Genomic DNA, 10,365 nt, shown 5'->3' with positions numbered 1-10,365 from the left:
ACTATTCCATCACAACCATTCCAGAGAGCTCCTTGGAGCCACCCGCTTTACAGTCACCTATCCCCACCATCGCTAACCCCTGGCAACCACTAATCTGTTCCCCATCTCTGTAACTGCATCACTGTAAGAATGTTACGGAAGTGGAACCACACAGTATGTGACCATTTGATACCTATTGTTTTCACTCACCATGACACCCTTGAGATCTATCCAAGCTGTGGCAGGCATCATCAGTACTCAGTCCTATTTTATGGCTGAGTTGTATTCCATGGTACGAATGTACCACAGGTTAACCTGTCCCCTACCGAAAAGACATGTTTTCCCTAGCTTTTGGCAACCTACAAATAAAGCTGCTACGAACATCTGTATACGCATTTTTGTGAAAACATTTATTTCTCAGGGATAAACGCCCGGGAGCACGACTGATGGGTTGTATAAGAAGTGTGTGTAAAGTTTTTAAAGAAATGGCTGAACTATTTTCCAGAGTGGCTGCTCCATTTTACATTCCCACCTGATTCTCATGTATGAGATTCAATTTTTCCACTTTCTTGTCAGTGTTTATCACTATTTTTATTTGAACAAATAAGTGTGTACTGTAATCTTTGTTAGTATTTCCTTAACGGCTCATGATGTTGAACATCTTTCATTTACTTATTTGCCATTTGTATATCCTCTTCAGTGAAATATTTATGTTTTTTGTCCACTTTTTTTTTCTGACCGTTGAGTTTTGGGAGTTCTTTATATATTCAAGTTATGAGTCCTTTATCAGGTATTTGGTTTGCAAATATTTTATTTGCAGCTTTTCATTTTCTTAACAGGGTCTTTGTTGGAGCAAAAACTTTTAAGTTAAATGTATCAACCTTTTTCTTTATGGATTGTGCTTTTGATCTTAGGTCTAAGAACTCTTGACCGAGCTGTAGATCCTGAAGGTTTTCTTGATTACTTCTAAAATTTCATAGCTTTATATTTTACATTTAAATCCATGGTACAGTTTGAGTTAATTTTGTATAAGAGCTGAGGTTTGGGTTTTTGTTTTGTTTTGCATATGAATTTCCCATTGCTCCAGCACCATTTGTTGAAGACTATCCTTTCTCCATTCAATTTGTTTTGCACCTTTGTCAAAAATCAGTTAGCCTGGGCAACAAAGCAAAACCCCCTCTCTACAAAAAATATAAAAATTAGCCAGGCGTGATGTGCACCTGTAGTCCCAGTTACTTGGGAGGCTGAGGTGGGAGGATCGCTTGAGTCTGGGAGGTTGAGGCTGCAGAGAGCTGACATCTTCCCACTGCACTCCAGCCTGGATAGTGAGACCCTGTCTCCAAAAAAAAAAAAAGTTGGCTGTGCCTGTGTATTCTGTCTCGCTGATCCTGCCTCTTTTTCTGCTGACATCACAATCTTGACTATCACTGAAAAAGAAACCCACAATGGGTAGTGAAATTAGTATTCCTTCTGCTTTTTTCTTCTAGTTAAAAATTGTTTAGCTGTTCTGGTTCCTTTGCCTTTCCAAATACATTTTAGAATAATCTTGTCTATATCCAGAAAAAAATCTCGTTAGGCTTTTGGTAAGAGATATATTAAACCTATTAATTCTCCAATGAAGCACCTGGCCTTGGAGGTTTTTCAGGGCTTTAAAATAATAAATTCAGTTTCCTTAATAGTTACAGAGCTATTTGAATTATCTATTTCATTTTGGCTGAGGTGGTATTTGTGCTTTTCAAAAAACTGGTCCCTTTGAACAACCTGTGGAGTTCACGTAGGTACAGTTATTTACAGTGCCCTCTTCCTGTCCTGATGTCTGTGGAGTACGATCCCCTTATTTCATTTCTGATATTATCATTTGTGTCTTCTCTTTTGTGTCAGTCTTCCTAGAGGCTCATCAATGGTATCCATCTTTCCAACGCTTGCCAGTCTCGGCACACTGCTCTTCCCTGCACCCTGCTCACTGCTGGCTGCCTTCCCAGGATCTTTTACCTTCCTCAGACAGTCTCAACTCATTGGCAAAGTGCCCACCTTAAAACACTCATATCCCCCCATGCCTTCCCGACTGCTGAGAGTCATGGCCAATGTAAAGTGAAGGCAGGCCTGCGGACAGGGTAGGAGCCAGGATTTCCTCAGCTGGCCTGCCCTTTGCCCTTCTCCTCCTGCCGGTACCTCATATCTGTGATGGAATAGAAGCCCTCTTGGGGGAGGTGAGGATGGCAACTGGGGAGAAGGGACTTACATCCCTGGTGGCCTCAGGGAGCCACGGTACCACCTTGGACTTAACACAAGAATAAAACCCCTCCTTGCTTAAGCCTGGTGGTGGATAGCTGCCAAACACAGTCCTGATTACCATATCCACTCCCCACTCCCAGACTTTAGAACTGGTTCTTCCTCAGCATCCCATCCTTTAGTTCTTTCAGCAAAGATCAGTGCATCGTAAACACTCACTGACATAAGCTTGGAAACGTCTTCATGCCCCTACTTATGATAACTGAGCAGATCTGACACTGGTTTTCTGAGCACTTAGGAAAACTTTATCTTCTGGTATCTACTGTTGATGAAAAGTGAAACTAATTTCTTTGTAGGTAATCTTTTAACATTTTAACATGTAGCTTGTGTGATTTTTTTTTCCCTTTCGCTTCGATGTTCTCATCTAGACCACTGTAGTGAAACTGCAGATGTAGTAAAACGCTCTTAAAATATATATATATGCTGGGTGCAGTGGCTCACGCCTATAATCCCAGCACTTTGGGAGGTTGAGGCAGGAGGACTGCTTGAAGTCAGTTGGAGAGCAGCCTGGCCAAAATGGTAAAACTAAAAACACAAAAGAATTAGCCAGGCATGGTGGCACACACCTGTAGTCCCAGCTACTCGAGAGGCTGAGATTGGAGAACTGCTTGAGCCCGGGGGGCAGAGGTTGCAGTGAGCTGAGATCGCACCACTGTACTCCAGCCTGGGTGTCAGAGAATCCATCTCAAAAAAATAAATAAATAAAATAAAAATAAGCCTGTGTGTTGAAAGACAGTATATACACCAAAGTGTATAAAAATGAGTAAGTCTAGAGAATAAATTCCCTTCACTCAAGCCAAGAAAAACACAGTTATTATCTCAAAGGGCCCCTCTCCAGAGCTAACTACAAGGCTGAAGTTGACGATCACCACCTTGCTCTTCTGCCCTGGCCCTACCACCTGCGTGTGTCCTTACATTGTCTCACTCTGCCTGTTCAGAATGTCACACAAATGGCTCATACTCTATTTCTTCCGTGACTCGCTTCTTTTAACATCTAACCATTTGTTGCACATGGTTGTAGCTCTTCTCACAGCTATGGAACATTGCACTGTAAGAACAACTTACCTATCACCACATTCTGGCTTTGATTTGGTGTTTGTGTGTGTGGACACATGTGCCCATGCTATCACGAACAATGCTTCTACAAGCATTTCTCTCCCTGCCTCCTAGTGTACATGCGCAACAGTTCTCAAGGGGACCAAGAGTGGAACTGATGGGTCCCAGCGTGCACGTGTTCAACTTTTCCAACGTGGTTACACATTTCATACTCCCACTGCTGTGGGTGGGAGGTCACACTGCTCCACAGCAAGCTGATGTAGCTAATGACACCTCTGAAACTCTCCTTTGCCTGGCATCACTCCCACCACCTCCACGTTCTTTGGCTGATCCTGTGCTTGACAGAGCTTTTCTAACCCCACTAATCTTTCTTTCTATTAACTTCTGAGGCGGGGTCTCACTCTGTTGCCCAGGTTGGAGCACAGTGGTGTGAGCAAAGCTCACTGCAACCTCCACCTCTGAGGCCCATTTCCCACCTCAGCCTCCGAAGTAGCTGGGACTACAGACACGCACCACCGCACCTAATTTGTTTTTTTGTAGAAGACGGGGTTTCACCATGTTGCTCAGGCTGGTCTTGAACTCCTGGACTCAAGCAATCTGCCTGACACTCAGGCAAACTCACCCTCCCTAAGTGCTGGGATTACAGGCATGAGCCACGGCACCCAGTTGGCTCTAGGTTTTTTAAAACCCCAGCAAACCGAGTTGAAAGAAAAAAAAAAAAGAAAAGAAAAGCAGTCTAATACCTTGCCATTACTGATATATTTGGATTCAACTACTCAATCTACCTTTTCTCTCTGCTTCCCTTTGGATCGTTAACTTTTTTCTCATTTTTTTTTTTTTTTCTCATCTCCTCTAAAAGTAGTACGCTCTGTTTCTACTCTTTTCAGGTTACCCTAGAAATGTCAACCGGCCTGTTTCCCAGTCTTATCCCTCTTCCTGAGTGAGCTTCTTCAAGGACTGTAACCCTAACCACCTCCTACCTTTGAACTTATATACCAGTTATGTATTCAAATAGCCCTTGCTTTACCTCACAGTTTTGTTTTATAAGGTCAGTGCTTATTTACATTTATACTTTCTTTCTCTGGACTTTCCATCTGGGATTGTGACCCTTAGTCTGAAAATATCCTTTATGATTTTTTTCAAAGGAGAATGCTTATTTAAAAAAAAAACAAAACAGCCTTATACATATACAGTTCGATCATTAAAGGGTACAATTCAATGGCCCTTGGCATATTCAGCATATTCAGACTTGTGCAACCACAATCACTTTTAGAAAATTTTCATTACCCCAAAATAGATTTTCGTTTAGTGAGACTCTGCTGGTGACAGAATCCCGGACCTTGTGGGTCTAAAAACATCTTAGGTCTAGTGCAGTGGCTCATGCCTGTAATCCCAGCACTTTGGGAGGCCGAGGTGGGCAGATCACTTGAGCTCAGGAGTTCAACATCACCCTGGGCAACATAGTGAGACCCGATCTCTATAAAAAACAAAAACCACATCTCATCGTTTCTCTGAGTATGCAATTCTAGGATGACAATTTTCTCTCATTCCTGTTAACACTGGTTATAGCTGAGACATCTGCTGCTGTGTTGCTCCTTGAAAGGTAATATGTCTTTTCTCTCCGATTTTAAGATATTTTCTTGGTCTTTGTGCTCTTTGTTATTACAATGTGATTACGTATGTGGTAGTTTTAAAAGAAGTCCACAAATTCTTAGACAGTCCCCCCTTCAGGAAGTGGAACCTAATTCTTCTCCTTTACGTGTGGGTTGGGTGTAGTGCCTTGCTTCTAACAAACAGAATGTGGCAGAATATCACTTCCAAGACCAGGTCATAAGATCTGAAGCCCAACACTCCTTCCTGCTTTCTCTCTTGGATTGCCACTCTGGGAAAGCCACCAGCCATGTCTTGAGAACACTCAGACCGATGAAGATATCCATGTGGCTAGGCACAGGGGCTTCCATTCAATAGCCCCACAAGTCATCTTGCAAACAGATCCTCTAGTCCCAGTCCAGCCTTCAGATGAGTGCAGCTTCACAACTGACCCCACGCTACTTACCCAGCTAAGCCACTCTTGATTCCTGGCCTACAAAATCTGAGGTAATAAGTGTTTATTACTTTAAGCCCCTGAGTTTTGGGTAATTTATGTGTAGCAATTGATGATTAATAAAAAGTCTGGTTTTTTAAGTAAATTTGCTGAGTTAGAATAAACATACAAAAAGTGCATAAAACATATGTATACAGCTCAATGAATATTCATAAAGTAAAAATACCTAGTTAATCATCTCCCAGATGAAGAAACAGAACATTTGGATGTATATTTTTTCCTATTAACCTGCTTGAGACTTGCTGGTCTTCTTCAATCTGTGAATTGGTGATTTTCAAAAGTTCTGAACGTTCTCAGCCACTGTTGTTAAACATTACCTCTGCCTCATTTTCACTTTTTTTTTTCCTCCTGGAACTCCATCACTTTATGTTGGATCTTTTCATTCTATTCTCCACGTCTCTCAATCCCTTGCTTTACATTACTAATCTGTTTATCTTGCTGAGCTGCATTTTGGAAAACTTCAGATCTAGTTTCCTATTCACTAATTGTTTCTTCACCTTTGTCTAATTCACAGAAACAACGTTTTTAATTGCCATAATACATTATAGTGCTATATAGTTATTCCTTATCCATGGGGGGCATGTTCCAAGACCCCCAGTGGATGCCTGAAATGGTGGCGAGTACTGAACGCTATATATACTGTGTTTTCTCTTACACATAAATACCTATGATAAAATTTAATTTATAAATTAGGCATAGTAACAAGTTAACAATAACTGAGAAAACAATTATAACAATATAGAGTAATTAAAGTTATATGAATGTGGTCTCTCTCGAAGTATCTTATTGCTTAAGAAAAAAAAGAAGTGGTTGGTCATTCTTCAAGTACCTTCTTTCTCTGGTTTCCTTTTCTTGGAACTCCTGTCATCTATAGAACATGTATCAGTATGGCAAGGTTCTCAAGCTACCTTCCATCTTGCCTTCTTTATCTCTCACTGCCACCTTCTATATGACCGTCTCAGCTTTAACTTCCAATTTACTAATCCTTTCTTGGACTTTAATACTTAGCTCTCTAGTAAGTTTCTTGTTTTAAGAGCTATATTCTTTCTTTCCAAGATTTCTAATCAGTCCTTTCTTATGTCTAACCTTTGTTCTTAAGGGTACCAGACCCTCTTTTATCTCTCTGATGTAAAAACAAATGCTCATTTTTAAAGCCTTTTAGGCTGTTACTATTTCAGTTTCCTTGGGTATAAATCCTCCCACTTGGGTTACTGGTCATTCTTTAAGACATTGGATTTTCTCATGTATTTTGTAATTTTTGTTTGAGTGTTCATGATGCATGGTACTTTCTGTTTTTCCTTACAGGACAACATCCAGGGTCATAAAATCAGAAGCACACATTTCATTAGCTCTCGGGACTGTCGTACTGTTGGATAACCCTACTCTAGTCCCAGAGCTGGTGCTGAGTGGCAGCCTAGTTGCCAGTCACTGGGTATCCAAGTCTTTCCACTGCTGCAGACAAGCATCCTGTTTCCAACTACAATCCCAAGAGGAGGGAGTCTTTTCACCCCTTTTTTCATAGGAAAAGAAGTCTGGCTTCAGTTTTACCAACTGGATAGAGGGAGCCTGGCTCCAGTCCTGCATGTACCCCTGGACCTAGGAAATACTGGAAAGGCTTCTGCCCCATGTGGGAGTCAGAGTCTTGGTCTTCTCTTACTACTCAGTGCAGAAGCTGGCCACCTACCACTTTAGCCCTCACCCACAGCTAGAAGTTTCTGTTCCTTTTCCACATAGGAATTACCTTCCAAGAATAGTTGCTAATTTTAACTTAAAGAGTTTTTCACTGGTTGTGTGAGTGTGCTTGTCTCTGTGTGCACAAACCCACTCTGCCTCTATGACCAGAGTGCTTGACACTGTCTGCCAGAAATGGGCCATTGTGTTTCTGGAATAGGAGAGGAAGAACACACTGAATGGCTTAGGGCAGAGGCAGGAGGCTCAAGGGGAAATCCCAAAGGAAACTTAAGGGTGTAACCATCCTGGAGGAGATGCAAGTCTAGCTGGCCACAAGTCCTGCAGAGTCCTCCAGTTACCCTGGAGAGTCTGCTCCACAGAAGAGGCTCATGTCCTAAAGCCAGGACCTTGGGGATCTAGGGTCCATGACCACACCTGAAACCCAGCCTACAACATCCCCGTCTCTAGCAGAATGGGCCACCCCTCCCATGCAAGGGCTCTGTCCCAGGGGAGCCGTAGTCTAGCTCTGACTGGTGGAGCAGGGAGAGGGGCTGCCTGGGGCTGGGCAGAGTGGGGAACACAGTGCCAGCAGCCTCAAATCTGGAGTGGCCCTGAGTTGGGGTTTGCCAAGGCCCACTCTCTCTCACACTGTGAGAATATCCCAGAGAACCAGGGTGGGAGTCTCTCCAGCTACTCTACAGACTACTACAAGGCCTAGGCCTGGGGGAGGTCTTAAAAGAACTCTCTCAGACCCTGTCTCTATCACTCAAGGATCTTGAGATGACCGCACTGACCATGGACTGGGCCAGGACTTGGATGCAGAAGGCAGCGCTGAGCATTCCCCACCCCTCCAGCCTTAACATGCCCAGCCCAACACAGGGGTTATTTATACTAAGTACCACCTCTGCAGTCACCCTGTCGTGGAGCCCAAATCCACAGTACCCCCAGATCTAGGAAATATGTGACAGATTTCTGCCACACACAGGGGTTTTCTTGACTATTTCCAGAGATTTTTTTTTTTTAAAGTTCAAAATACATACATATATACAGACATATATACATACACATGTACAGACACAGGCACACCCAGAGTTGTTGCTGTTCTGCCTCCATTTAGAATGGCAGGGGCCACTCAGGAGACAAGGAGCTGACCTGACCCATGGAGGTTTCAGATCTGACAGGAAGGGAGTCTCTGCTCAGAAGCCAAACTGGAGGCGATAGCATGCCTTGCCCCGATCCCTGCCCAAGACCACCCCCTGCAGGACAGGCCTGACAGGCACATGGCGGGGCAGGGCATGCCTCAATCCGAGTCACAGGCCTTCTGTTCGGTGGCAGCGTCCACTGCAGAGGCTAGGCTGTCTTCCTGACCTTTCAGTCTTTCACCTGGGATGGATGGCAGACAGAAGTGGTGGGGAGGGGCCCTGTGCTTGGGCCACCACCCAGAGGGTAGGACCCCACCTTGCCGGGCCTTGCACTTACGGATCAGCTCGGCGATGGCCCTCTGAGTCCTCTTTTTCAGTTTCTCCAGCTTCTTGGCCACATCTCTCTTGAGGTCCCTGGAACAGGGAGGCAAGGAGAAGCAGAAGGCTGAAGGCTGGCCTGATGTGGTCTTGGGCCCCCTCCTCCCCTCTTGCAGCCCTCTGGCATTAGAAGTCATGCTTGGTTGCTTGAGGGGGCTGCCCTGGGAAAGAGGCCAGGACATTCCCCTTCTATACCCTCTGAAACCTAGCACCAACCATCCTTCCCTGTCCCACTGAGGCAGAGGGACTAGCACCACAGACCCACCCAACACAAGGGGCTGAAACAAGGCATGCAAAATGGATGGTTTTTCAGGGACCCTCTCTTAGTCTGGTTGTCTGGTCACTATCAGGGGGTGGCTTGCTCTGGCCCACTGTGGGCCCTGCTCCTCCTCCAGCCACAGGCCCAGCCCCTCGACTGTGGGTATCCAGAAGTGTACAGTCAGTCCGTTCTCTCTGGCTCTGCGTTTCCCAGGACATATGCTTTTGTTTCATCAAATTAAAACAACCTCAGCTGGTGACTTGACCCAGAATCAGGTGAGAGGGATACAGCCCTACTTCCAGCTCAAGGTGAAGACAGACACGAGTCTCCCAGCCCACAACACCCTCTTCTACTCTCTCTCAGCATAGCAAGAAGGATGACGACCTCTGTTTTGGAGAGGAGGGAACCAGAGCCAGAGGGAACATGCTGTGGTTGTAGAACAGGAAGAGAAAACTGTGTCTGCCCTTCCTTCCACCCCTGGCCCCCAAGGACAGCGGTTGGCCTTGCTCAGATGGGTACTCTGGAGCAGATGGTTCTCAGCCTCTCAGAAGGGCCTTCGTGAGGAGCCTTCTGCTCCTCGCGCCTAAGCCCCTCTCCATCACTCCCCTCTTATCCCATCACGTATGTCCTCCTCAGCACTGGTTTCCAACAGTAGCCATCTCATGTAACTCTATGTCAGTACAGCCAGTCTCCGCACTGTGTGGATGGAAAGAGCCAAGCCCCAGGCCCACGCTGGCACCAAGAGCCCCCAAGTCGGCCTGTACCAGTCCTGCACAGGCAACACTCACCAGTCAGGCTTCCGAGGAGCAAGGTTGGCCAGATCCTGGAGAGGGAGAAGACACACATCAGGATGGAGAGGCTGCCCCAGGGGAAGGGGGAAGGCAGGCTAGAGAGGGAGAGAAATGGGAGAAAGAGGAGGAGGAAGGAGAGGGATAAGGACAAAGAGGCAGGTGGCAAGGGAATAAAGAAGTGACAAGAAGGAAATGGGCAGAGGGAGAGCAGGTGGGGAAAAGAAACAGGACACACAGAAGCAGCAAGGAGGCCAGGGCAGCCCAGGCACTCACCACCTCCTCAATGACAGGCTCGGGCTTGGCGGCCTCCAGCTGCTCCTTCACCTTCTCTTCCACTAGAGGGTGCAAGACAGCAGAGGAAGCCTGTGAGAAAGGCGCTGCCATTCTGCAGGGACACTGCCTGCTGTGGCCCCCAAGGACAGCTGGGACCCCAGGCTTCCTTGCTCCCACCTCTCCATGGCCCCCAACCAGCCAGAGGTGAAGACCCTGCAAAGGCAGCTCTGGAGAAGGGGCCTGGGTTTCCCAAGAAGAAGGCAATCCCCATGGCCGAGAATGGGACAGCAGGAGGCAGCCACTCACAGTCAGTCAGGAAGCATGGACACTGACAAGCGCTGCCTGGATACATACAAAGTGAGGACCAGCTTCTCACATCATCCCAGGGCTCCTGAGCTCTGAGGATGTCCTCTGGGTCCC

The 10,365-nt window shown here is 45.8% G+C and overlaps 1 protein-coding gene across 1 annotated transcript in view; it reads right to left on the bottom strand.

The window, feature by feature from the left end:
• Nucleotides 1-362: 362 nt before the first annotated feature.
• The window catches only part of CCDC12 (coiled-coil domain containing 12), a 60,571-nt gene continuing 50,568 nt past the window's right edge, over nt 363-10,365 (bottom strand). The window contains exons 4-7 of the mRNA XM_064367020.1: nt 9,946-10,007; nt 9,670-9,704; nt 8,582-8,658; nt 363-8,485 (exon numbers count right to left, since the gene is read on the bottom strand). Coding sequence (XP_064223090.1) covers nt 8,403-8,485; nt 8,582-8,658; nt 9,670-9,704; nt 9,946-10,007 — 257 coding nt within the window. The 3' untranslated portion in view covers nt 363-8,402. The remainder of the gene's footprint in view (nt 8,486-8,581; nt 8,659-9,669; nt 9,705-9,945; nt 10,008-10,365) is intronic.

This window comes from Aotus nancymaae, unplaced genomic scaffold, assembly GCF_030222135.1.
Source record: "Aotus nancymaae isolate 86718 unplaced genomic scaffold, 86718_ANA_hifiasm-v0.15.2.pri h1tg000067l, whole genome shotgun sequence".
Taxonomy (NCBI): domain Eukaryota; kingdom Metazoa; phylum Chordata; class Mammalia; order Primates; family Aotidae; genus Aotus; species Aotus nancymaae.
This window is presented reverse-complemented; position numbering and strand designations above follow the sequence as displayed.